This window comes from Pristiophorus japonicus, chromosome 15, assembly GCF_044704955.1.
Source record: "Pristiophorus japonicus isolate sPriJap1 chromosome 15, sPriJap1.hap1, whole genome shotgun sequence".
In the NCBI taxonomy this organism is placed as follows: domain Eukaryota; kingdom Metazoa; phylum Chordata; class Chondrichthyes; family Pristiophoridae; genus Pristiophorus; species Pristiophorus japonicus.
In genome coordinates this window covers 86156765-86184670 of record NC_091991.1, presented here as the reverse complement: position 1 = coordinate 86184670, position 27906 = coordinate 86156765, and the positions used below count along the sequence as shown (strand labels likewise).

Sequence of the window (27906 nt, the reverse complement as noted above, 5' to 3'; positions counted from 1 at the left end):
ATTGGATGCTTTCAAAGAGCCGGCCCAGGCACGATGGGCCAAATGGCCTCCTGTGCGGTATGATTCTATTCAAGCGTTTGAGGCAACCACATCAAACTGACAACAACAACAACTTGTATTTATATAGCACCTTTAACATTGTGAAATGTCCCAAGATGCTTCACAGGAGTATTATGCGCTAAAAATTTGACACCGAGCCGCATATGTAGAAATTAGTGCAGGGCTTGGTCAAAGGGGTAGGTTTTAAGGTGCATCTTGAAGGAGGAAAGAGAGGGAGAGAGGTTTAGGGAGGGAGTTCCAGAGTTTGGGGCTTCGGCAACAGAAGGCACAGCCACCAATGGTTGAGTGATTATAATCAGGGATGCTCAGGAGGGCAGAATTAGAGGAACGCAGACATCTCGGATGGGGGCGGGGGAGGAGAGGAGGGGTGGTGGTTGTCGGGCTGGAGGAGATTACAGAGATAGGGAGGGGCGAGGCCCTGGAGGGATTTGAAAATAAGGATGAGAATTTTGAAATTGAGGTGTTGCTGAACTGGGAGCCAATGCAGGTCAGTGAGTGCAGGGATGATGAGTGAGCGGGACTTGGTGTGAGTTAGGACACGAGCAGCCGAGTTTTGGATCACCTATAGTTTATGTAGGGTAGAATGTTGGAGGCCAGCCAGGAGTGCGTTGGAATAATCAAGTCTAGAGGTAACAAACTTGATGACCGCAGACTTGACTTCTCTGTATTGGGAGAGGACTCACACTCAAATAACTCGTTGGACCTAATGACAGGTTCAGGTTCTTGTGACAAGTGTCTGGACCCACCCATATAACAAGGGCTCTTCATGGTGAACTCACAACCTCTAGGTTACCAGCTAGTTCCACACCATCATCTTGATGCATTTAAGGGGAAGTTCGATAAACACATGATGGAGAAAGGAATAGAAAGATATGAAGATGAAGAGGGGTGGGAGGAGGTTCGCGTGTAGCATAAACACCAGCACTGACCTGTTGGGCCAAATGGCCTGTTTCTGTGTTGTACATTCTATGTAATTCTATGTCAGTCCACTGCTGTAACCACAATATTACAGTACCCCTTGGAAATTATTGGATCTCACATTATTTTGTGAAGTGAGAAGTTGTGCGTTAGATATTGTGTTGAATTTTTGCTGTTGTTTCATTATTACTTTTAAAACCTACCTTAAAACTTACTGTCACAGGAGCATCCAGTCGTGCCCCGGTAGCTGCCCCCAAAGGAAGTGGAGTGTGGGAACTTGCACTCCACTTCCATTGAGGGGTGGTGAGGCCAATTCTGCAGCGGGAGCAGGACTTCCACGCTGGGGGCTAAAATTCCCTGCCCCAGAAGGTTACCGCCCCCAAGATGGGAGCCTGTGCGGGGAGGCAGAGGGAAGATGAGGGGAGACGGGGGCGGGGGATGGTGGGGAGAGTGGTGGAGGTGGAGGGCGGAGAAACCCAGGACGGGGGACAGGAGGGGCCACATTGCAGCGGAGGTCTGGGGGGGTGAAGTGTGTTGGAGGGGCGGGCCTGGGGGCTCTGTGCCTCGGTGCGGGGAGTGTTCGGAGTGGGGTGGACGGGTTGACTGCGCAGATGGCGGTTGGTAGATGTGGTGTGGTTGGCGTCGCGGGGGCGTGGCTCCGGGGTGGCCAGGACTGGGGGCTCGACATCCGGGGGTGTTTGGCATTTGGGAAGGATTCTGACGGGACGGGGCGGGTTGGGTGCAGGGGGAGTGTTCCCGGTGTTGGGTGGGTCCGGAGCTGGGTGGGGGGAACGCTCTTGGGATGGGGGTAGGCTGTTTGGGGCTGTGATTGGGAGAGACTTCTTCACTCGGGGAGTTGTTGGCCTGTGAGGTTCCCTGCCGTGGAGAGTTGTTGATGCCAGTTCATTGGATGTGTTCGGGAGGGAGTTGGATGTGGTCCTTGCGGCTGGGAGGGTCGGGGGGGGCGGGTATGGAGGGGGCGTGGGGGGGAGGTGCTGGGGTGGGTGATCAGCCATGATCTTGTTGAATGGCGGTGCAGGCTCGAAGGGCCGAATGGCCTACTCCTGCACCTATTTTCTATGTTTCTACTTTTACTAAACCTGTTTCTTAGACTACCGTCACAGGTTCTGATAGACTGGAGGCACGTAAGCTAACCAAAGACCAGGGTGACACGAGAGATTTCATGTCATTCCCAGTGAGCAGATTACAGTTGTAATGTATGCACTTATGAGTATGCTCACAGGTTTGTAGCGCTGTTGATTTGACCGTTTAAAGTTTAAAGTTTAATTTGTTTAAATTGTCGGTTTTAGTGCCCCTTTAATAAGGGGGCATTTGATTTACATTTGTTTAACAGATGCAACAAAAATAGTTGTAGAGCTGTTGAGTTGTGAGTGGCTTAGCCAGTCAAGTGCTGTTTACAAGACTCAATAAAACCCCAGCCAGTTGGGTTTAGGGGATCCACGATGAGGCAGGTGGTTGTGAGCCTGGTGGATGAACTGGTAATGTGTCGTGTGATTGTTAAACCTTTGTTAATAAACCAACTCGTTCTGAATAGCAATGTGTTGCTATGAATTCTTAAGCAAAGAACCCATGAAGCAAATACATTACAACAGTAACTAGGGTGTTTTGTTCGACTCCTATTACTAGATGTTGTGGATCAAAGGTCAGGGATTGGTTCATAGAGAGCAAGGGCTCGCTTGTGGAGTGGGCCTTTTGACGTTGAGCACGTGGTGCAATCCAAATACCATGAAGCAGAGGTTCTGCAATCGATGTATTTAAGGGGAAGCTGGATAATCACATGAGGGAGAAAAGATATAGAAGGATATGTTGATAGGGTGGGATGAAGTAAGGTCGTGAGAGGCTTGTGTGGAGCTTGTGTAGCCCAGTTGGGCTGAGTGGTGTGTGCTTTCCTATAAAATTCTATGTAATGGGTTTGGTGTGAATTTGTACCAAATTAGGGACAGCTTTGTGATGTGGGCATTTGCCGGTTCCTCTGAGTTGAAGATGTTCCAGCCTCACTTCACATAGCTGGCAGAGAAAGGAAACTTAGATCCAAGCGCCCGGATGGATATTTGCCCAGGACATTGACAGGTCTAATAGGTCATGCCTTCCTGATGCTCCAGTTACACTGGAGATTTTATGGTGAATTTTTCAATGGAGCAGTTTTCTATTTGCCAGTCAAAGTGGTTCTCAATCTCTTTGGTTTGTGCAGACTAAGCTCAAGTAGGCGACCAAATCCCCTCGAGACCCTTTGCAGCGACACGCTTTTTTCAGATTGGTGTTGCGATGATTGAAGTGTTGCCGACTGATGCAACAATGTAATTAAGCACCACGAGCTCGTGCACCTGTGTTTATAAGAACATAAGAAATAGGAGCAGGAGTAGGCCATAAGGCCCCTCGAGCCTGCTCCGCCATTTAATACGATCATGGCTGATCTGATCATGGACTCAGCTCCACTTCCCTGCCCACTCCCCATAACCCCTTATTCCCTTATCATTTAAGAAACTGTCTATTTCTGTCTTAAATTTATTCAATGTCCCAGCTTCCACAGCTCTCTGAGGCAGCGAATTCCACAGATTTACAACCCTCTGAGAAAAGAAATTTCTCTTCATCTCAGATTTAAATGGGCAGCCCCTTATTCTAAGATCATGCCCTCTCGTTCTAGTCTCCTCCATCAGTGGAAACATCCTCTCTGCATCCACCTTGTCAAACCCCCTCATAATCTTATATGTTTCAATAAGATCGCCTCTCATTCTTCTGAATTCCAATGAGTAGAGGCCCAACCTACTCAACCTTTCTTCATAAGTCAACCCCCTCATCCCCGGAATCAACCTAGTGAACCTTCTCTGAACTGCCTCCAAAGCAAGTATATCCTTTTGTAAATATGGAAACCAAAACTGCACGCAATATTCCAGGTGTGGCCTCACCAATGCCTTATATAGCTGTAGCAAGGCTTTCCTGCTTTTATACTCCATCCCCTTTGCAATAAAGGCCAAGATACCATTGGCCTTCCTGATCAGCTGCTGTATCTGCATACTATCCTTTTGCGTTTCATGCACAAGTACCCCCAGGTCCCGCTGTACTGCAGCACTTTGCATGGAGGTTGTGAGTTCACCATTAAGAGCCCTTGAGCATGAAGATTAACCATGATCTCATTGAATGGCGGAGCAGGCTCGAGGGGCCGAATGGCCAACTCCTGCTCCTAATTCTTATGTTCTTATGAGAAAACAGCAAGCAGATGCAAATTGGTCCCAGATGCCGTCCTGCTGTTACAATACAATCCATTTATGGTGGGCATCTTTGGTATGGAGAATAGGGTATAATGAGACCAAACACTAGCAAATTATTTGGTGTAGCCATTTGGTGAGGAGGATAGAGCAGGTTGGTAATGTATAAAGTTAGGTGGCAAAAGAAAAGGTTGAGCAGAGAAATGGCGTGTGAGCCAGAGCAAGGCTTTGTTTCTTTCCGATTTTGATCAGTATTTTTGATCCGGGTATAATGTCTTTGCTTCATGGGTTCTTTTCTTAAGAATTCATAGCAACACATTGCTATTAAGGCTTATTGGTGTATTAACAAAAGGATTAACAATCACACTACACATTACCAGTTTATCCACCAGGCTCACAACTGCATCCCTCATCGTGGATGACCTAGACCCAACTGGCTGGAGTTGTATTGAGTCTTGTGAACATCACATGACTGGCTAAACCACTCACAATGCAACAGCTCTACAAACCTGTGAGCGTACTCACCGGTGCATACATTAGACCGGAGAACCCAGGCACGAGATGTGATCTGACACAGGGCTCATTTTGGCAGTTCTTGCTGCATTAAATGGTGAGGCAACTTTGGTCTGCTCCAGTTAATTGGTAGATAGGGTGTCCGGGGAGGGGGCTGGGTCAGGGGTGGCTGGGGGCAGGGGTGGGTGGGGGATGTTGGAATTGGGCGATGGCAGGATTGGGTGAGACTGCGGTAACAGGAAGCTGAGGGGAAGACTGCGTCTGGGGAGATGGTCAGGGTGGTTGAACCCTCATGAATTCGTTTGTACTGTTCTGTGCACTGCTTTAATCCCTTTCAGATATATTCTAACACCATTAATCTACTACAAATAATCTGTTCACTTCTGGAGACATTGTGTTAACAGGACAGATTAGATCGACACCAGGGAGCATGTTATAAGTAGAGTGCACTGTGCTGAAATATTGGTTTAACAAAATAAGAAACGGCTATTCTGCCCATCTGCCCATGGACAGACCATGTAATGTTTAGCCAATCATGAAGCGAACCTGGCTCATTTATCTCCTGAGAGAAACTAGTGCATAAATAATATCTGATCCACAAAGGTAATAGAACAAAACTCCAGAATATTCATTCAACGTCACATTGCCACCATTCTATGCCTTGGCTAACAGTCTGTGGGCCGAGGTGAAGCTCCCCCCAACTTGTTCAGCTAAGGATATTGGACGATCAGATCTGGATTTCAGGAAACTAGACTAAGTTTCTCCCTGCCCTGAATGTGCTGGCTCTTTGTGGAGTACTGCCCAAGTGGCCATTATTGTAAAATAGAAGGCTATTTTAAACCGTCGCCGAAGCCCTTCAGCGATCTCCCCTCAGCCTTGATGACCGATGGCAAAATGCTTGGAAGAACAGCGACATACGGACTGGATTCCTTACAGAGGACCCCACAGTACAACCTGAAGGATCAAACCTTCCTCGCAAACAGTGGACAACCATCAACCGCCTCAGAACCGGTCACGCTTGCTACTGCCACCTTCTCCATAGATGGAAGATTAAAGCATCCGCTTCATGCGACTGTGGAGCTCCTAATCAGACCCTGGGACACATCATTGAGCACTGCCCTCAGAGGGAATACGCACGCAGCCTACAAGATATGCACGCTGTTACACCGGGAGCTTTGTCCTGCATATCTGACTTAGATATTGATGTTTGATTTGCTTTGCTACTGCCATATGTATTGAGAAGAAGAAGATCGGTGTGTCTAGACGGAGTGTCGGTAGGCGAGCTGGCCCAGAGAGAAACATAGCGACCTCATCCTGTTCATCACCCAGAGACTTGAGGGCCCTGGATTTGATCCCGGGTTTGTAGGGATTAAAGATTAAAAATACTGATCAAAAACAGAAAGGAACAAACCCTTGCTCCTATTGAGTTGCCATTTCTCTGCTCTACAGTATCTTTTGCCCCTGGTTTTGTACAGCACAATCCTGCCCTATCCTCCTCATCAAGCCTTTTCTTGGCCCTTTGAAAGAGCAGACTCTGTTAAGTATGGAAGAACTCCACAAGACTGAGTACTCTGAGCTAAAACTGATGTGACCTTAGTCTCTTTAATACAACTCCAGAGTGCCTAAGCAGCATGGCAGACAACCTTTTATACTCCCTTGCACGAGGTGTGCAGGTGACCCTTGGGCCTCCAACACTTGCGCCCTCTGGTGGCAAGTCTTACACAGTTACAATGTTTACATACATAACATCACTCCGCCCCACCCCCCCCTCAAAGTCTTTGATACAAATTATTTACAAGTTGAGACGATCCGGGGCCCTACGCTCCCTGGTTGATTGTCTGAGTTCAAACTCTGGCATGGATGAGTTGGTCGTACCATTGCTGCACTGCAGCGCAGCTGGACTGACCGGACTGTTGGGAATGGTGGGTTCATCCTCTTGATTGACAGTGAGGTCGATTGCTGGTTGGGTGTGTGTTGGTGGATCGATGATGGTGATGTCCTCTTCAGGTTGTTCCTGGTTGTCGGTGAACCACAGTTTAGCCTGATCCAAATGCTTTCTGCACGTTTGTCCATTCAATAGTTTGATTATAAGCACGCTATTCCCCTCCTTAGCCAAGACAGTGCCAGAAACCCATTTAGGGACCATGACCGTAATTCAGGACAAACACAAGGTCGTTAACATCAATGTCACGTGAAACAGCCGCGCGATCGTGGTACATGTTTTGCCGGTGTCGCTGGGTTTCCACATGATCGTTTAGATCCGGGTGGACTAGGGAGAGCCTGGTTTTGAGTGCTCTCTTCATTAACAATTCTGGAGGGGGATCCCCAGTGAGCGAGTGGGGTCACGTCCGGTAGCTGAGCAGAACCCAAGATAAACAGATCTGCAGGGAGCCTTCCGTCACGCGTTTCAAGCTCTGCTCGATAGTTTGGACTGCCCGATCCGCTTGACCGTTGGATGCGGGCTTAAACGGGGTAGACCTGACATGCTTCATGCCATTGTGGGTCATAAACTCGTTGAATTCTGAGCTGGTGAAACACAGTCCATTGTCACTGACAAGGACATCGGGCAAGCCATGGGTGGCGAACATGGCCCAGAGGCTTTCAATGTTGGCAGTGGATGTGCTGGATGACATGATTATGCATTCAATCCATTTAGAGTAAGCATCCACTACAACTAAAAACATCTTTCCGAGAAAGAGGCCAGTAAAATCTACGTGGATCCTGGACCACGGTTTGGAGGGCCATGACCACAGACTCAGTGGAGCTTCCCTTGGTGCATTGCTCAGTTGTGAGCATGTATTGCACTGGTGTATACATGTCTCTAAGTCCGAGTCAATGCCGGGCCACCAAACATGCGACCTGGCTATAGCCTTCATCATGACTATGCTTGGGTGGGTATTGTGTAGGTTGCGTACAAACGTTTCCCTGCCTTTTTTTGGTAAAACCACACGATTACCCCATAAGAGACAATCCGACTGGATGGACATTTCATCTTTGCGTCGGTGAAACGGCTTAATTTCATCTTGCATTTCCCCGGGAACGGCCGACCAGCTCCCATTGAGGATGCAACTTTTTACAAGTGATAGCACAGGATCCTGGCTGGTCCAGGTCCTGATCTGGCGATCTGTGACGGGTGACCCCTCGCTCTCAAAAGCATCCATGACCAGAAGCAAGTCTGCGGGCTGCGCCTCTGCCACCCCGGTAGTGGGCAATGGTAGCCAACTGAGGGCATCAGCACAGTTCTCCGTGCCTGGTCTGTGGTGGATAACGTAATCATAGGCGGATAATGTTAGTGCCCATCTCTGGATGTGGGACGAAGCATTGATGTTTATACCTTTGCTCTCTGAAAACAGCAAAATGAGCGGTTTGTGGTCGGCTTCAAGCTCAAACTGAAGTCCAAATAGGTATTGGTGCATTTTCTTAACCCCATATACACATGCTAACGCCTCTTTCTCGACCAAACTGTAGGCTCTCTCAGCCTTAGACAGACTTCTAGACGCGTATGCAACCGGTTGAAGTTTGCCCGATACATTGGTTTGCTGTAACACACAGCTGACCCCGTACGAAGATGCATTACAAGCTAGCACTAATCGTTTACACAGGTCATACAGTACAAGTAACTTATTGGAACAAAGTAGGCTTCTCAAAGGCTGCCTCTTGAGATTTACCCCAAACCCAGTCATCATCCTTACATAGCAACATGTGCAATGGTTCCAGCAAAGTGCTTAACCCGGGCAGAACGTTACCAAAATAGTTGAGGAGTCCCAGGAACAAACACAGCTCCGTCACATTCTGTGGTCTGGCTGCATTCTTAATGACCTCTGTCTTTGAGTCCGTGGGTCTGATGCCGTCTGCCGCAATCTTTCTCCCCAAAAATTCGACCTCTGGCGCCAGGAAAACACACTTGGAGTGTTTCAACCTGAGTCCTACTCTGTCCAGTCGACTTAGAACCTCTTCCAGGTTGTGTAGGTGTTCGGTGGTGTCACGACCGGTGATCAGGATGTTGTCTTGAAACACAACGATGCGCGGAACCGATTTCAGCAGACTCTCCATGGCAGCTGCCGAGTGAATCCCGAAAGGGCATCTGTGGTATATAAACAGTGTGTTGATGCACGTCAATCTTTTCGAAGATTCAGCCAGCTCCTGTGTCATGTAGGCGGAGGTTAGGTCCAACTTGGTGAACGACTTCCCCCCTGCTAACGTTGCGAACAGGTCATCTGCCTGGGTAGCGGGTATTGGTCCTGTAATGAGACTCTGTTGATCGTTACCTTATGGTCTCCGCAGATTCTGACCGTGCCATAGCTTTTCAACACTGGAACAATCGGACTGGCCCACTCGTTGAACTCGACTAGCGATATGATTCCCTCGTGTTGTAGTCTGTCCAGGTTGATCTCGACTTTCTCCCTCATCATATATGGAACCGCTCAAACCTTGTGATGAATGGGTCGTGCATCAGGGACTAGATGGATCTGCACCTTGGCACCTGTGAAGTTGCCGATGCCTGGTTCAAATAGCGACAGAAACTTGCTCAGCACTTGGGCGCACGAGGCATCATCCACTCAAGATAGTGCTTTGATGTCATCCCAATTCCATCTAATCTTTCCCAGCCAGCTTCTGCCGAATAGCGTTGGGCCATCGCCTGGTCCAATCCACAGTGATAAATCATGCACAGCTCCATCGTATGATACCTTCACTGCCGCACTGCCAATGACTGGTATGAGCTCTTTGGTGTAGGTGTGCAGCTTTGTCTGAATCGGGCTCAGTTTGGGCCTCTGTGCCTTGTTGCCCCACAGTTTCTCAAAAGCCTTCTGGCTCATAATTGACTGACTCCATTGATACCGGAATACCGTTCAATTTGACTTTCAGCATAATAGGAGGGCTCTTGGTGGTGAAAGTGTGTACCCCATACACTTCTTCCTCGGGTTGAGTTGCCTCTCTTGTTTGTTCTGCGTGATCCGCGCCGGATCGATCATCCTCTGCCGACTCTGCCACGTGGTGAGTCGCAGAACTCTTGCACATTCGCTGGAGGTGTCCCATTGTTTCACAGCCTTTGCAAACGTCGTGCTTGAATCGACGTTGATGGGCTCGATGATTACCCCCGCAGCGCCAACATGGTGCTAATGGATTTGCATTCACACCCAAGGCGGACTCTGAGTCATCCTAGGTCATACAGCTGCAGACGTGTAGGCCCTGCCATTTGCAATTCTGCCTCCTAGCAATGTTATTTTATGCACAATACTTGCCGATGAGTTTCGATGCTAGGAAGATATCTGTCTGGTATTATCGCTCGTGGATATGAATGCCTGGGCTATCGTGATGGCCTTGCTCAGGTCTAGGGATTCGGCGGATGGCAGCTTGCGAAGAATGGCCTCGTGGCCGATGCCAAGCACAAAAAAAATCCCACAGCATTTCCCCAAAAATCCAGTAAATTCGCAAGTTCCCGTAAGGTGTCTCAGGTCGGCGACATAACTCGCCACGTCCTGGCCCTCGGAGCGGTGGTGCGTGTAGAAGTGATACCTGGCCATTAAGACGCTCTCCTTCGGCTTGAGGTGGTTCCGAACCAGCGTACACAACTCTGTATATGTCTTCTCCGCTGGTTTCTCCGCTGTTAGCAGATTCTTGATGAGGCCGTATATTGTGGACCCACACACGGTGAGGAGAATCGCCTTGCACTTGATCGCTTTATCATCCCCATCCAGCTCGTTGGCCACGAAGTACTGGTCGAGACGCTCAATGAAGGCTTCCCAATCATCACCCTCTACAAGTCTCTCTAAAATACCAACGGCAGCCATGACTGTGTGAAAGTTCGTAATCTGTTACTCGTTGCCAATTGCTAAGTATGGAAGAACTCCACAAGACTGAGTACTGTGAGTAAAACTAATACAACTCCAGAGTGCCTTAGCAGCATGTCAGACAACCTTTTATACTCCCTTGCACGAGGTCTGCAGGTGACTCTTGGGCCTCTAACAGTTGCGCCCTCTGGTGGCAAGTCTTACACAATTACAATGTTTACATACATAACAGACTCGAGGGGCCGAATGGCGGCCTCCTGTGCTGTACTATTCCATTCTATGTTTCTATCCTCCTCACCAACAGGCATGGGGGAGCTGGCTGATTTTCCTCTCCCTGGCCCAGAGGAATCCAGGCTGAGTGTGTGGTGCTGCAACAGCTGCCCTGGCTGATATCAGACTCCGTACAAACTGGGGTTCAAATCTCGGGCCCTTAACTCTCTGCAGTTATGTTACTCGTCGCCCTTTCCAACTGTGTCAACAGGAGAGCTTGTAACTTTTATTTTATTAACAGATTATAATACCTATAACTCGAGCTGAAGGCAAATAGAAATGAAAGCCTTTATTGCAGAAACCTGATCCTTTTAGCTGGAGGCTGGCTGTGGAACCCGCGATTAATCAGGAACACTTCAGAATTATGCAGCTTTAAGGTTATGACTGGATCATGCATTCTGTGTAATAAGGGTGAGCAGGAAATTATTTGGTCAGTTGAAATTCCGTGTTTGGCTCGGAGCAGCTATGGATCAGGCCGACAATTTACCCAGTCTAGCTCCCCTTGGCGGCTATCACTCAGTGGTTTTATGGAAACAGTTTATTGGAAATAGGAGAGGGCGGGGGGAGGGGAAGATATAGCAACTCTCTAATCACCGGCAGCCCATCAGGTCTGCGTGTAACAATAAACACAATCATGGTGCAGGAACGCTGTGTGTTTACCAAATTCACAGAAATGTTCAAAGGTCCCAGGCTGCATTGGGGTTGTTGGGACTGTGACTTGAAGTTCTGACCTGGATCGCTCAGAGCTATAACTCCAATCTGAGCAGTTCTCACCAAATCACAAATCTATATTTAGCTGTCTATCAATCTCTACCTGTATATCCACTTATATCTATATATACATGTAGATATTTCTCCCTCAATCAACATAACAAAAACCGATTCTCTGGTCATTATCACATTGCTGTGTGTGGGAGCTTGCTGTGCACTTTAGGACATCCGGTAGTCATGAAAGGCGCTATATAAATGCAAGTCTTTCTTACTTCTTTCTTTCTGACATCTACATCTATTTATCTATATATATCTCTTTCTTTCTATCAATCTAAAGAAAGAAGACTTGCATTTATATAGCGCCTTTCACAATCTCAGGAGGTTGCAAAATGCTTTCAGCCAATGAAGTACCTTTGAGGTATAGTCAATGTTGTAATGTGGGATTAATGTCATCCCACTACCTATCTATCTATCGATCTGCATCGCTGCTTTTTTCTCTTATTTGTTCAGTAAATCTGTATTTGTTTTGTGTTGGCCTGTTGAGTTATGTTCATTTCCAGTCGCTTTGATCTCTGTCCAGCTTGCTGCTGGCAATGAAAATGTTTGTGGTAGCTGGTTGTGAAGGCCGGTGGAGGGGTTAGTGTCAGACAGCACAGTCCGACAGGAAGTTGAACGAAGGCCCCAAGTTCCTGATTCCTGCTCTGTGCTAAGTTGGTTGATCTCAGCAGCTGATGAGAGGGGGAGGGGAAAGTGTTACACTTGGCTTCAGTGTCCGAGGGAGCTCCCATTCCTGAATGCTATCCAGTGGCCCCTGCTGCAAGGTGCACATGGGGCGAGGAGCGGATCAAACCTGTCTGTTGTAATGTATTTGCTTTGTGGTTTCTTTGCTTAAGAATTCATAGCAACACATTGCTATTAAGAACCAATTGGTTTATTAGCAAAAGGTTTAACAATCACACTACACATTACCAGTTCATCCACCAGCCTCACAACCACCTGCCTCATCGTGGATCCCCCTGAACCCAGCTGGCTGGGGTTTTATTGAGCCTTGTGAACATCATGTGACTGGCTAAGCCACTCCCAACTCAACAGATATACAACTGTTTTAAATGAACAGATAAAGCCGAGTGCCCCCTTATTAAAGGGTCACTAGAACCAAAAAATGAACAATAAAACCTTAAGGGAACTTAGCAGATCAGATTAAAATTTGGTTGCCGGGGGTGATGATGCACTCTAGTCTCTCCGGTGCCCATCTCTCGCGGAAGGCCGCGAGCGTACCGGTGGATACCTCGTGCTCCATCTCCAGGGACACCCTGGCTCGGATGTAACTGCGGAAGAGAGGAAGGCAGTCGGGCTGAACGACCCCCTCGGCTGCCCGCTGCCTGGACCGGCTGATGGCCCCCTTGGCCGTGCCCAGGAGCAGTCATACGATGAGGCCCTCGGACCTACCCGCTCCCCTCCGCACAGGGTGTCAACAGCTCCACCAACCTGTGATGCCTTCCGCTGCCCAATTGCTTGGCGGCACTCATTATCTGAGTTGGCAGAGGGACAATGTGAGGTGCTGAAGAGCTGCCGATGCCAGCAGAACCGCACCCCACTCGGGAGAGGAGGGGAGTAAAGGAAAAGACGTTTGTGTGACTAACTCTTAACTCTCTTTTTCTCTCTCTCTGTAGAGCGCCAGAGATTATCCTGGGATTGCTGTTTTGCGAGGCTATCGACATGTGGTCGCTAGGGTGTGTCATTGCCGAGCTGTTCTTGGGGTGGCCGTTGTATCCAGGGGCTTCAGAGTATGATCAGGTATGTTTCAACTGGATTGCATCTCAGGCCCAATGCCACGTCTGAGCTGATCGGTAGGCGTTGAGTAATGTTGGCCTCTTCTCTCATTGGCTGGGGCCTTTCCCATGTGGTCTTGTCTTCATCGGTTGTGATCTCATGTTCCCAATGCTTGTCAGCCATGGCTTCATTGGTAGCAATCTCACCTCTGAGTCAGTGGTTGTGGGTTCAAGTCCCACTCCAAAGATTGGAACAGTACTGAGGGAGTTGCAGCACTGTCAGAGGTACCGCCTTTCGATTGAGGCGTTAAAACGAGGCTCCGTCTGCCCTATCAGGCGTACATTAAATATCCCATGACACTATTTTTTAGAAGAGCAGGGGAGTTCTCTCGGTGTCCCTCACCCAACATCATTAAAACACAGATGATCTGGTCATTATCTCATGCTGTTTGTGGGAGCTTGCTGTGCACTAATTGGCTGCTGCGTTTAATATATTACAATAGTGACTACACTCCAAAAGTACTTCATTGATTGTAAAGCACTTTGGGACTTCCTGAAGTTGTGAAAGGCGCTATATAAATACAAGCCTTTCTTGGGAGCAGCAAACAGAAAGACACCCAATGCAGTCAATGCAGAGAGAATTGACAGGAAAAGGATGGAAAGCAGGGTGAATGGAATGGAGGACAGAGGTTGAAAGGGCGAGGGAGAGGGAAGGTCGGAAGGCCTCCTCGTGCGACTGCTCCTGGGCCTGGCCAAGGGGGCCATCAACCGGTCCAGACAGGTAAAAAATAATCTCCGAAATCGTTCAACTCCAGCATCGGGGCATAGTTCAAGGTATGGAGCTCCCTCATGTACTTCAGCAACTATACCTTTCAAGTGTCCCTTGCTCTAGACTTGACTATTCCAATGCACTCCTGGCTGGCCTCCCACATTCCACCCTATGTAAATTTGAGGTGATCCAAAACTTGGCTGCCCGTGTCCTAACTTGCACCAAGTCCCGCTCACCCATCACCCCTGTGCTCGCTGACCTACATTGGCTCCCAGTTGAGCAATGCCTCGATTTCAAAATTCTCTTCCTTATTTTCAAATCCCTTCAAGGCCTCGCCCCTCCCTATCTCTGTAATCTCCTCCAGCCCCACAACCCCCCGAGATGTCTGCGCTCCTCTAATTCTGCCCTCTTGAGTATCCCTGATTATAATCGCTCAACCAGCGGTGGTCGTGCCTTCAGCTGCCTGGGCCCCAAGCTCTGGAACTCCCTCCCTAAACCTCTCCGTCTCTCTACTTCTCTTTCCTCCTTCAAGACGCTCCTTAAAACATACCTCTTTGACCTGCCATAATTTATTTTTTTGTGGCTCGGTGTCAAACTTTTATTGCCTAACACTCCTGTGAAGCGCCTTGGAACATTTCACTACGTTAAAGGCGCTATATAAATACAAGTTGTTGTTACATAGAATGAACAGCACAGAAACAGGCCATTCAGCCCAAATGGTCCATACCGGTGTTTATGCTCCACATGAGCCTCCTCCAACCTGACTTCATCTCACCCTGTCAACGTATCCTTCTATTCCTTTCCCCCCTCATATGTTTATCATGACGCCTGAATTTCCGCGATCTTTTAAGCTTACTCAACAGTCTTCGCCTGAACCAGTCCCCGCCCACAAAACTGGCAACGTCCCAGGATGTGCCAACATTAAACAGCCCCGCTGAGAACAGTTGAGCACGGGATTCTCAACCAGAGAATTGCTATGAATTTGTCCATTCTGTAGAAAACTGCGCTCCTGACACCCTTCCTGCATTGGTTCGGGTTTCATCCTATCTGCAGGTTGAAGGATGGCCTCCTCTGATTTTGTGAAAGTGTGGGCCCGCTGCAGACATATCGGCCAGGCAGCTTTGGTTAGTCACAGATATTTGCCGTTAAATGCCTGCACGAACTGTTCCCCTGTTCTTTCCCTCATCATCTACCCCTTTCCTCCGCCCCCCCACCCTGATTTACTTCAGGCCCGATAGCACCTCCGTTTTAAGATTAACTTTAATCTTTAGGAGTTACAGATTCTTTTTTAAAAAGGTTGTTCGATTGGTGGGCCAGGGCAGAGGACAAGGAGCAGGTGCAGGGTTGGAAATGCAAGTTCAGGACAGATGGCAGGAAGTACTTCATAAATCAACAGCCGGGAAGGGTGGCTCAGGACAAGGCACTGGTCTCCTGCAGGACATAATCGGCAGGCGGTGGGGAGGGTGGGGAGACAGTGGACAGGTGAGGAGACGGTGAGACGGTGGGGAGATGGTGGGGAGAGTGGGGAGGATGGGGAGGGTGGGACGGTGAGGCAGTGGGGAGACGGTGAGACAGTGGGGAGGCGGTGAGATGGTGGGGAGAAGGGGAGACGGTGGGGAGGGTGGGACGGTGGGGAGATGGTGGGGTGCGTGGGGAGAAGGGGAGACGGTGGGGAGATGGTGGGGAGGGTGGGACGGTGGGGAGATGGTGGGGTGCGTGGGGAGGGTGGGACGGTGAGATGGTGGGGAGGGTGGGGAGGGTGGGACGGTGAGGCAGTGGGGAGACAGTGAGATGGTGGGGAGCGTGGGGAGACGGGGAGACGGTGGGGAGAAGGTGGGGAGACGGTGAGACGGTGGGGAGGATGGGGAGGGTGGGATGGTGAGGCAGTGGGGAGACAGTGAGATGGTGGGGAGCGTGGGGAGATGGGTGAGACGGTGGGGAGAAGGTGGGGAGACGGTGAGACGGTGGGGAGGATGGGGAGGGTGGGATGGTGAGGCAGTGGGGAGACAGTGAGATGGTGGGGAGCGTGGGGAGATGGTGAGACGGTGAGGAGACAGTGGGGAGACGGTGAGACGGTGGGGAGGATGGGGAGGGTGGGATGGTGAGGCAGTGGGGAGACAGTGAGATGGTGGGGAGCGTGGGGAGATGGTGAGACGGTGAGGAGACAGTGGGGAGACAGTGAGACAGTGAGGAGACAGTGAGACGGTGGGGAGAAGGTGGGCAGACGGTGGGGAGGGTGGGGAGACAGTCAGACGGTGGGGAGACAGTGAGACGGTGAGACAGTGGGGAGGGTGGCGAGACGGTGAGACGGTGGGGAGACAGTGAGATGGTGGGGAGCGTGGGGAGATGGTGAGACGGTGGGGAGACGGTGAGACGGTGGGGAGACGGTGAGACGGTGGGGAGACGGTGGGGAGGGTGGGGAGACGGTGAGACGGTGGGGAGACAGTGAGATGGTGGGGAGACGGTGGGGAGGGTGGGGAGACAGTAAGACGGTGGGGAGACGGTGAGGGTGGGGAGGGTGGGGAGACGGTGAGACGGTGGGGAGACAGTGAGATGGTGGGGAGCGTGGGGAGATGGTGAGACGGTGGGGAGACGGTGAGACGGTGGGGAGACGGTGGGGAGGGTGGGGAGACGGTGGGGAGGGTGGGGAGACAGTAAGACGGTGGGGAGACGGTGAGGGTGGGGAGGGTGGGAAGACGGTGAGACGGTGAGGAGACGGTGGGGAGACGGTGGGGAGACGTTGGGGAGACGGTGGGGAGGGTGGAGAGATGGTGGGGAGAGTGGGGAGACGGTGAGGGTGGGGGGACGGTGGGGAGACGGTGAGACGGTGGGGAGGGTGGGGGGACGGTGAGACATTGGGGAGGGTGGGGAGACGGTGAGACGGTGGAGAGATGGTGGGGAGACGGTGAGATGGTGGGGAGACGGTGAGACGGTGGGGAGGGTGGGGGGGCGGTGAGACGGTGGGGAGGGTGGAGAGATGGTGGGGAGAGTGGGGAGACGGTGAGGGTGGGGGGCCGGTGGGGAGACGGTGAGACGGTGGGGAGGGTGGGGGGACGGTGAGACATTGGGGAGGGTGGGGAGACGGTGAGACGGTGGAGAGATGGTGGGGAGACGGTGAGATGGTGGGGAGACGGTGAGACGGTGGGGAGGGTGGGGGGACGGTGAGACGGTGGGGAGGGTGGGGGGACGGTGAGACGGTGGGAAGGGTGGGGGGACGGTGAGACGGTGGAGGGAGAGTGGGGAGACGGTGAGGGTGGGGGGACGGTGGGGAGACGGTGAGACGGTGGGGAGGGTGGGGGGACGGTGAGACGGTGGGGAGGGTGGGGAGACGGTGGAGAGATGGTGGGGAGATGGTGAGACGGTGGAGAGATGGTGGGGAGACGGTGAGGGGACGGTGAGACGGTGGGGAGGGTGGGGACATGGTGAGACGGTGGGGAGGGTGGGGACACAGTGAGACGGTGGGGAGACAGTGAGACGGTGGAGAGATGGTGGGGAGGGTGGGTGTGTGTGGAGACTAGAGTGAATATGCTTGAAGGGTGAGATCACAGGAGAGGAATTTAGAATTTAACTATTTCGATTTGCGCTTTTCTATCAACTGTTTAAAAATTAAATAATGCCACCCTCCCTTGAAGCAGTAATTTGCTGCTCAGAATTATACTTGGCTGTTAATATAAAAGTTACAGAGGAAACCCAGTTATTTCGTGCCAAGTCACTAGATCAGTTCTGATGGCCCATTGGTTAATTTTTCACCCACCCACGGTACCGACCCGACTCTCTCACCATGACCCCATCTCGCTGCTATTGAAATCAGCTTTGTGTCCAGGCCTCAGCCACCCTTCCTGGCCTCCCAGCCCAGCTGCTGATCACATTCTGCAGAAAGAGGTACTTCCTGAATTTGATGACTGGGGACATTTCTCCCGGTGCCCGTTTATCTCTCAACGAACATTGTTTAAACAGATTAACTGGTCATTTATCTCATTGCTGTTTGTGGGACCTTGCTGTGCGCCAATTGGCTGCCACGTTTGTCTGCACTTCAAAAAGTACTTCATTGGCTGTAAAGCACTTTGGGATGTCTCGAGGACATGGAAGGCACTATAGAAATGCAAGTTCTTGCTTCACCTGTTTGACCTCAACTTTAGTCAACGCCATCTCCTCCCTCCGTGCCGAAGGACCCTGGGATATTTAGCTAAGTTTGAGGTGCAGTGCCATTGGTTGATCTGTCAAAAAGGGGCGATCTTGTTGGGCCTCGCGGCTTATCCTCTTCCAAAACATTCCTCGGTCCCTGAATGAATTGGATTTGATTCATTGTCGACGGTACACTGGTGACAGTTTACAATGCAAACTTACATCTCTGACAGAAACTCACGGCTTATTTAATTTCGCAAAACAAGCCAGTTTCACGGACGTATTCCCAGCTCCCCGAGAAGGGATCAAACCTGCATTTGCATTGGTAATGTAATCAAAAGATCCACAAAGCCCGAGGCACTGTGTGGGAAATAAAACCACATTCATTATTGCACTGTGTGTGTGTGTGTGTGTGTGTGTGTGCGTTGTCCCAGAGGAAGGCTGACCAGGGGGATAACCGATTTAAGACTGCAGTGTGGACGTCGGGACTCTGTGAAGGCAACTCCCAGACAGAGACTCCTGACCTCTCCCCTAACCTGCTGCTCCTGAGATTCTGGGGTTTCCCCCCGCCATTTCTGTGTGCGGGGATCAGAGGTATCCCAGAGCTCAGCCTGAACACTGCAATCTCCCTGTCCCGCCAATCGGTATGAAAGTACCTTGCTGCCCAATTTCATACCGGGCAGCTGGGAATGTTAGGGAGGGACTTTGACAGTCCGCAAACAGCATTACATCACCGTGCCTGCCATTCAGAGCAGGGAGTGATCCCCACTGCACTTGATAAAGCATTGTTAAATCAGCAAACCATAGCAGTGAAGGGCTAATGTCCCTCGGCAATATCTTGTGCATGTGTTTTTATTCTCCAGTATTAGATCTCTCCCCATAGTTTCCTGGAGCCATTGGGTTGGATTTTCGGCTTTGACGTTTTTGGGGCGGTAAAGTTAGCGCCTGGGAACAGTTTGCGCCTCAGTCAGTAACATTGAGCAGCTGGGCCCTGAGTCAGGGGGCACAGCGCTAAGAGAGGCGTTGTACACCTCTCTTGGGGCCTAGCATGGGAAGCTCCCGAGCTAAAGCGCCGGGCCGGGAGCGTCCGAGAGACACCTGGCAAGAAAAAAAGCCTTAAAAAAAGCCACAAAAACATCCGCAAAACATTGTCCACGCCACCCCACACAAATTACAATTCTTTTTTTTAAAAACAATCACACTTACCTCAGGAGTCCATTACTTACCTCTCTGCTGTCAGTAACGTTGCACTGCCTGATTTCCCAGGTGGTCACTGCAAGGGGCGCTGCGGGGCGGACAGGTCGGGCAAGAGTCGAAACTCACGGCGGTGTCGCAACCAAGGGCTGCTCCGACCCGCCGCAAAACCAGACCCAAAAATCCCCGCGGGGTACTGGAGGCTGACCGCCCGCCCAGAACACCTCACCGCCGCCATTGCCGCTGCTCCGGGGTGAAAAACGGAGTGCAGAACACACGAAAATCAGCCCACTTGACCCTTGGTCAGGTCACCAGGGATACTGGTTGCTGCCCTGGACCCTTTCCCATTCTGCCTGTGTGAGCCCAGGAGTGACAGGTTATTTGATCAGCCGCTCGACTCCTCTCCTGTCCTGCAGTGGACAATCAGGATTGGAACAGATTTTTTTATTTCTGCCTAGCCCAGAAGAACGATGGCCCATTTTATCACGATCTCACCCCCAGCCTAGCCGAGATCAGCCACCTCAGCACGGACCCGCAATTAAACCTGGGCACCCCTGACCTCAAGGCCATCCTCATTTGATGCACACACACAGCAGGGGTCACTAGGTGGCGATGAGGAGCAGGAACCCTGGCTGATTTATCCCTCCCTGGGCCCAGCAGTGCTAATGTACAGCTAGCACTGTGCAGGCTGGGGAATGAACCTGGAGCCTTGCTTGTATGGGTCACTTACTCAACTGCCTTAACCAACTCTGTTTTTGGGGAGCTGACTTTTTTTTTTCTCTTAATTTTACTTCTCGTCTGTTCTCCAGAGACAAGCCTTTGGCAGAGTGCTAATAATTAGAACAAATGGCTGCCCATCATGTCTGAGCCTAGACAGTCAATGGTGCCAAGCAATTCACCCATGGAGGGCAATCCTGTCCTCATCTCACATCTACAACATTTGATGATGGTCAGGAGCAGGAACCCTGGCTCCTTAATCCAGGGAGCAATTGAGGTCATCAACCTCAGCTGACGATGTCAAACGGCTAAAGGCGCGTCATCGGACAAAGTCTGACACCGAGCCACATAAGAAGATATTCGGACAGTTGACCCAAAGTTTGGTCAAAGAAGTAGATTTTAAAGAGCATCTAAAAGGAAGAGAGAGAAGTGGAGGGGTTTGGGAGGGAATTTCAGAACTTAGGGCCTAAACGTTGAATGCACGGCTGGCAATGGTGGTGCGCTGGAATTGGGAGGATGTGTAATACACCAGTGTTTAAACACATCCATTTCTAGCAGGAGTCGGTGGATAGGGATCAGAAGTAGAAACCATTGCTCATTTTCTCCTCACTAACTCAGGGCAATGGGCCAAATGAGAATCGAGGATGCACACGAGGCCAGAATTCGGGTCAGCGCTGAACAAGGTTTGAACCTATCACCTGTTGGCCTGTGTGGTTATGTGCCATGTCTATGGTGCTGTCTTCACCCACTTGTTCTCACGCCTGATGTCTGTTTGAAGGCACTCTCTGCAGTTCAGTATGCCCATGGCACTATTGAAGCTCTTCAGGTTTACAGTTAACTGGAAATCAAGTTGGAGCAAACCGGTGGAACGGTATTCCAGCAATCCTCGTGTAATAGAGTTCCACCTAGTGGACTACTGATGTAATAACAACTACTGATGTAATACCAATAAAAGGTCTTTTTTTAAAATTCATTCACGGGATGTGGGCGTCGCTGGCAAGGCCGGCATTTATTGCCCATCCCTAATTTCCCTTGAGAAGGTGGTGGTGAGCCACCTTCCTGAACTGCTGCAGTCCGTGTGGTGAAGGTGCTCCCACAGTGCTGTTAGGAAGGGAGTTCCAGGATGTTGACCCAGCGACGATGAAGGAATGGCGATATATTTCCAAGTCAGGATGGTGTGTGACTTGGAGGGGAACGTGGAGGTGGTGGTGTTCCCATGTGCCTGCTGCCCTTGTCCTTCTAGGGGGTAAAGGTCACAGTTCTTGTTAGAAGTCACTTTGTAGTGTGTGTGCTTGTGTAGTAGTGTCTAAAGCTATCACACCATGGGGAGGACGGGAGAAAACTGGAAAAAGGATGAATATAAGGTTATTTTTTTAAACAAAGAAAGAATTGCATTTATGTAGCGCCTTTTACAATCCCAGGATGTTTCAGAATGCTTTACAGCCAATGAAGTACTTTTTGAAATGTAGTCACTGTTGTAATGTGGGAAACACGGCAGCCAGTTTGCGCACAGCAAGCTCCCACAAACAGCAATGTGATAATGACCAGATGATCTGTTTTTGTTATGTTGATTGAGGGATAAATATTGGCCGGGACACCGGGGATAACTCCCTTGTCCTTCTTTGAAATAGTGCCATGGGATCTTTTACGCCCACCTGAGAGAGCAGGTTTAACAATTCATCTGAAAGACGGCACCTCTGACAGTGCAGCACTCCCTCAGCACTGCACTGGAGTGTCAGCCTAGATTTTTATGTTCAAGTTTCTGGAGTGGGCCTTGAACCCACAACCTTCTGACTCAGAGGCAAGAGTGCTACCCACTGAGCCACAGCTGACAAAAATAGGATTAGCCACACCCACTCACATTGTTATGTCCACAATTGGTGCCAGAACCATACTGAATCGGCAAGACATGACCCATCAACCCATTGTAGACCAATCGATGAGGGAGAGGTGAAGAGATTGGATGGCCAGAATTTTCTTCGGGGAGGTGGGTTGGGGGCGGGGGGCCTCCGGGGCGGGCGGGACTCCCGGGAGACTGGATTTCCCTCGGGCCCTAACTGCTTTAGCGACAGGGCCTAATCTGAATGTGAGGCCTCACTTTCCCGCCCGCAGCCAGCGAGTTGGAGAGGCGGGCTGCAGGCGGGTAGACCTCAGTTGCAAGGGGTCGGTCTGGGGGACGGATCATGGGAGAGGGGTCGGCAATCGGGAGGGTGGAGAGAGGATTGGCGGGGTTGGGGTGCAGGATCGGCAGGCAAGCAGGGATTGCCAGGGGATCACGGGGGGTGGGGGATCGGAGATCACGGGGGGGTGGTGGGGATGTTGGGGGGGAATAGGGGATCACGGGGGGGTGGGGAGGGAACAGGGGATCATGGAGGGGGGGTGGGGGTGGGGGAGCACGGGGGGTGGGCGGGGTGCCAGTCACTGGAGGATCGTGGCAGGCCTCATCATCACGGGGTGTGGGGGAGGCCTGGGAGTGCGATGGGAGGCCTCGTGGTGGGGTCTCCAATCGCGGGGGATGGGTTCGGCAGGGACCCTGGATCCAGGAAGTGGGTATTTGCCATTTACCCCCTGGATGCAGCAGTCCCCGCCTCGGTTTAACTGATGGGTTTCACGAATACCCACGCAGTTAAAGGGGCTGGGGGAAAGGGGCTTCCGGTCTCATTACAATATTACAATTGCGGTACCGCCCCCTGGGAGCGGGTTGGTCACCTGCCCCCTGCCCCGCAAAACCGGATGTAGGTGGGGCCTGGGGGGGATCAGGTCTGGAATCCCATATTTAATAATTGGACGCCCCCTCAGTACGACATCACAAACACACAGGCTGTAAGATGGCTGATAACGTCAGGAACCTGTCAGGTGACCTGACCTGTTTATTCTTGTAAACAGCAATGGCTGCAATGCTACAGCAATCCACTTGGTGGAACTGTATATATATTACACCCACGCTCCAAACCCACCTGTTATTTTAGTGGGAAAATTCTGCCCTTTGAGTCCCGTCACATGTCTATCATCTCTTTAACAACGCGCATCATTGGCACCGATTAGGTACCGGGCACTGTTGCACTCAGTGTCAGCTGGAAGCTGGAAACGGCACTGAAACTGGCCAGGGAGGCAGCACAGCCCATACATTTGAGTCAGGTTTGATGTGGGAATACTGGCTCAATGCAGAGTCAACGTTTCGACCTCTGTAAATCTCGGGGAATAAACCTCTGTGCTAACGGCTCATCTCAAATGCCGAGGGAGGAGGGACACTGCAGGTATGAGCACCATAAACCAAACATGCTACTAAAAACTAGCAGTAATAACAACTCCCCCGCTCTTCGAAATAGTACCATGGGATCTTTCACGTCCACCTGAGTGGGCAGACGGGGCCTCGGTTTAACATAACAACATAAGAACATAAGAAATAGGAGCAGGAGTAGGCCTTACGGCCCCTCGAGCCTGCTCCGCCATTTAATACGATCATGGCTGGTCTGATCATGGATTCAGGTCCACTTCCCTGCCCACTCTCCATAACCCCTAATCCCTTATTGGTTAAGAAGCTGTCTATCTCTGTCTTAAATTTATTCAATGACCCAGCTTCCGCAGCTCTCTAAGGCATCAAATTCCACAGATTTACAACCCTCTGAGAGAAGAAATTCCTCCTCATCTCAGTTTTAAATGGGCGGCCCCTTATTCTAAGATCATGCCCTCTAGTTCTAGTCTCCCCCATCAGTGGAAATATCCTCTCTGCATCCACCTTGTCAAACCCCCTCATAATCTTATATGTTTCAATAAGATCACCTCTCATTCTTCTGAATTCCAATGAGTAGAGGCCAACCTCCTCAACTTTTCCTCATAAGTCAACCCCCTCATCTCCAGAATCAACCTTCTCTGAACTGCCTCCAAAGCAAGTATATCCTTTTGTACATATGTAGTAATGTCCAACTCCTCTGCTGAAGGACAATTGGAAAATTGCAGAGGGTCAAACACATGACTGACTGAGCAGCAGGCTCTGTGAATGCCCCAGAGCCAAGTCTACGTGCACAGGCGAGGACATTGATCAGAACCAGCTGATGGGGCGATGCGAAATGCAGAGTCACTTCTCCAGGCTGGTTGCCTGTTGGTGAGGAGGCCAATGTTGTTGAGTAACTCTACACCCATGACCCATGCTGAGCTGCCATGGGTCATGGTTATTGGGCCATTCATTCCTTCGAGAACGTCTTTGGTTCATTTTGTGATTGGCGGACCTCTTCAACAAGAACAACTTGTATTTATATAGCGCCTTTAATGTAGTGAAACGTCCCAAGGTGCTTCACAGGAGTATTATGAGACCAAAAGATTTGATACCGAGCCACATAAGGAGAAATTAGGGCAGGTGACCAAAAGCCAAAGAGGTAGGTTTTAAGGAACGTCTTGAAGGAGGAAAGAAAGGTAGAATGAAGAAGAGGTTTAGGCACGGAATTCCAGAGCTTGGGGCCTAGGAAACAGAAGGCCCGGCCACCAATGGTTGAGCGATTATAATCAGGGATGCCCAAGAGGCCAGAATTAGAGGAGCGCAGACATCTTGGGAGGTTGTGGGGCTAGAGGAGATTACAGAGATAGGGAGGGGCAAGGGATTTGAAAATAAGGATGAGAATTTCGAAATCGACGCGTTGCTATACGGGAGCCAATGTCGGTCAGCGAGCACAGGGGTGATGGGTGAGCGGGACTTGGTGCGAACTAGGACACAGGACACGAGTTTTGGATCACCTCAAGCTTACATAGGGTAGAATGTGAGAGGCCAACCAGGAGTGCATTGGAATAGTCAAGTCTAGAGGTGATAAAGACATGGATGTGGGCTTCAACAGCAAATGAGCTGAGGCAGGGGCGGAGATGTTATGGAGGTGGAAATAGGCGGTCTTAGTTATGATATAGATATGTGGTCGAAAGCTAATTTCAGGATGAAATATGACCCTACAATGTACGTACTGACCTCTAAGATCATTCCACTGCGACAACCGACGTTGGGCACAGCCGACGAGCTGTTCCTGGGAGCCCGGAGAAACATGAGCACTGAGTTCTTGGCTGCAAAACCGAGATTCTTCTTTCCCTCTTCTCTTTGTATCAATATATTTGATTCGAAGGTCTCACAGAGGTCTACATCAGCACTTGCCCAGTGAGCACTTATTGTTGTGGAGACACAAACTGCAGCTTCAGGAAATGTTCTGTTTTGGTGGTGAATACAGCTCAGCGTTCTTGCTGCATTGCCGGCTCGATCCTGCCATATTCTACTCCCATTTCTGTACCCGTCTAGTTTGGCAGGTACTCGCTTCTCAAGGCCGGTGCTTGCCTTCAGTTTCTGTGGAATCTGTTCAGTCAAGCACAATAATATGGAACAATTTTTACAGTTAAGTTCTTGGCTGCAAGGGTCTTAGGCCTTCTTAGTCCAGTAGTTAAAGGACCTGGGCCCAGGGCTCAAAACTCCTCCAATTCGGCACTAAGGAAATTGGATATATACTTAGAAAGGAAAAATTTGCAAGGTTATGGGGAAAGAGCGGGACTAATTGGAAAGCTTTTTCAAAGAAAGGGCACAGGCACCTTGGGCCGAATGGCCTCCTGTGCTGTATGATCCTACAGTAGCAGACTGACCCAGACAGGTCAGAGGATGGTGTGGTGGGAAGCCAAGGGTAAAGTGACACACTGGCGCAGTACGAGGCCCATGCTGAGGGTGGCACATTGTTGGCGAGGAGCTTTAGTCTGCATTAACACTCAGCAGGTCTGAAAGCACTGGTGGAGAGAGGAAGAAAGGGTTTCTGCTTTATTTTCAGAATTCCAGCATTTTGTTTTTTTTCCAGTTTTATTCTCTATCTGGCTGTCATAGACCTGACATGGGAGTGCTTGGGGCTAACAAGAAACAGTTCTAAAAATAGAAATAAAAATGCATTTTCTACACTCTATAAGTTGCATGCCTTATTGTGCCTCTCAAAAGCAATCTATTCTTTGCTCAGGTAAACCAGTCTGACACGTTATTCATCAATGGTGTATGGTAGTGTAGTGATTATAATATTGGACTAGTAATCCAGAAGATGTGAGTATAAACCTCACCAATTTGAATTCAGTTTATAATAAAAATCTGGAAATAAAAAGCTGGTATGAGTAAAAGGAACCATGAAGCTGTCAGATTGTCAAAAAAAATCCAACTGGATCACTAACGTGGTCTGGCCTATATGTGACACCGGCCCCACACCAAATTGATTGGCACTTAGGAAGCCACTCGTTGCTACAGAAGCTCATGAATGAGGCCCACCACCAACTCAGGATGGCAATAAATGCTGGGCTTCCCGGCACTGTAAACATTTTCAGCCGTGGCTCAGTGGGTCGCATTCCCGCCTCTGAGTCAGAAGGTTGTGGATTCAAATCCCACTCCAGGGACTACAGCACTTAAATCTACTCCTGTGCAGTGCTGAAGGAACGCTGCACTGTCGAAGGTGCCGTCTTTCGGATGAGATGTTGTTTGAGGATGTAACGAACTGGGTGGATAAGGGGGAACCAGTGGATGTGGTGTATTTGGATTTCCAGAAGGCATTTGATAAGGTGCCACATAAGAGGTTACTGCACAAGATACAAGCTCATGGGGTTGGGGGTAATATATTAGCATGGATAGAGGATTGGCTAACTAACAGAGAACAGAGAGTTGGGATAAATGGGTCATTTTCCAGTTGGCAAACAGTGACTAGTGGGGTGCCGCAGGGATCAGTGCTGGGTCCTCAACTATTTACAATCTATATTAATGACTTGGATGACGGGACCGAGTGTAATGTAGCCAAGTTTGCTAATTATACAAAGATGGGTGGGAAAGCAAATTGTGAGGAGGACACAAAAAATCTGCAAAGGGATATAGACAGGCGAGTGGGCAAAAATTTGGAAGATGGAGTATAATGTGGGAAAATATGAGGTTATCCACTTTAGCAGAAATAATAGAAAAGCAAATTATAATTTAAATGGAGAAAAATTGCAAAGTGCTGCAGTACAGAGGGACCTGGGGGTCCTTGTGCATGAAACACACAAAGTTAGTATGTAGGTACAGCAAGTAATCAGGAAGGCAAATGGAATGTTGGCCTTTATTTCAAGAGGGATAGAGTATAAAAGCAGAGAAGTCCTGCTACAACTGTACATGGTATTGGTGAGGCCACACCTGGAGTACTGTGTACAGTTTTGGTCTCTGTATTTAAGGAAGGATATACTTGCATTGGAGGCTGTTCAGAGAAGGTTCACTAGGTTGATTCCAGAGATGAGGGGGTTGACTTATGATGATAGGTTGAGTAGGTTTGGCCTATACACATTGGAGTTCAGAAGAATGAGGTGATCTTATTGAAACTGATAAGATAATGAGGGGGCTCGACAAAGTGGATGTAGAGAGGATATTTCCACTCACAGGGGAAACTAAAACTAGGAGACATTGACTGAGATGAGGAAAAATTTATTCTCTCAGAAGGTTGTAAATCTATGGAATTCTCTGCCTCAGAGAACTGTGGAGGCTGGGTCACTGAATATATTTAAGGTGGAGATGGACAGATTTTTGAGCGATAAGGGAATAAAGGGCTATGGGGAGCAGGCAGAGAAGTGGAGCTGAGTCCATGATCAGATCAACTATGATCTTATTGAATGGCGGAGCAGGCTCGAAGGGCCTACTCCTGCTCCTATTTCTTATGTTCTTATATTCTTATGTTAAACCGAGGCGCCGTCTGCCCTCACAGATGGACGTGAAAGATCCCACGGCACTATTTTGAAGAGCAGGGGTGTTGACCCCCGGTGTCGTGGCCAATACTTATCCCTTAACATAACAAAAAAACAAACTGGTCATTATCACATTGCTG

General features: G+C 49.9%; 1 protein-coding gene across 5 annotated transcripts in view; it reads left to right on the top strand.

The window, feature by feature from the left end:
* Nucleotides 1-27906, top strand: part of hipk2 (homeodomain interacting protein kinase 2) — a 331427-nt gene that overhangs the window by 243968 nt on the left and 59553 nt on the right. For all 5 annotated transcript variants that reach the window (XM_070900688.1, XM_070900687.1, XM_070900685.1 and 2 more), the window contains exon 3: nt 13165-13288. In XM_070900688.1, coding sequence (XP_070756789.1) covers nt 13165-13288 — 124 coding nt within the window. The remainder of the gene's footprint in view (nt 1-13164; nt 13289-27906) is intronic.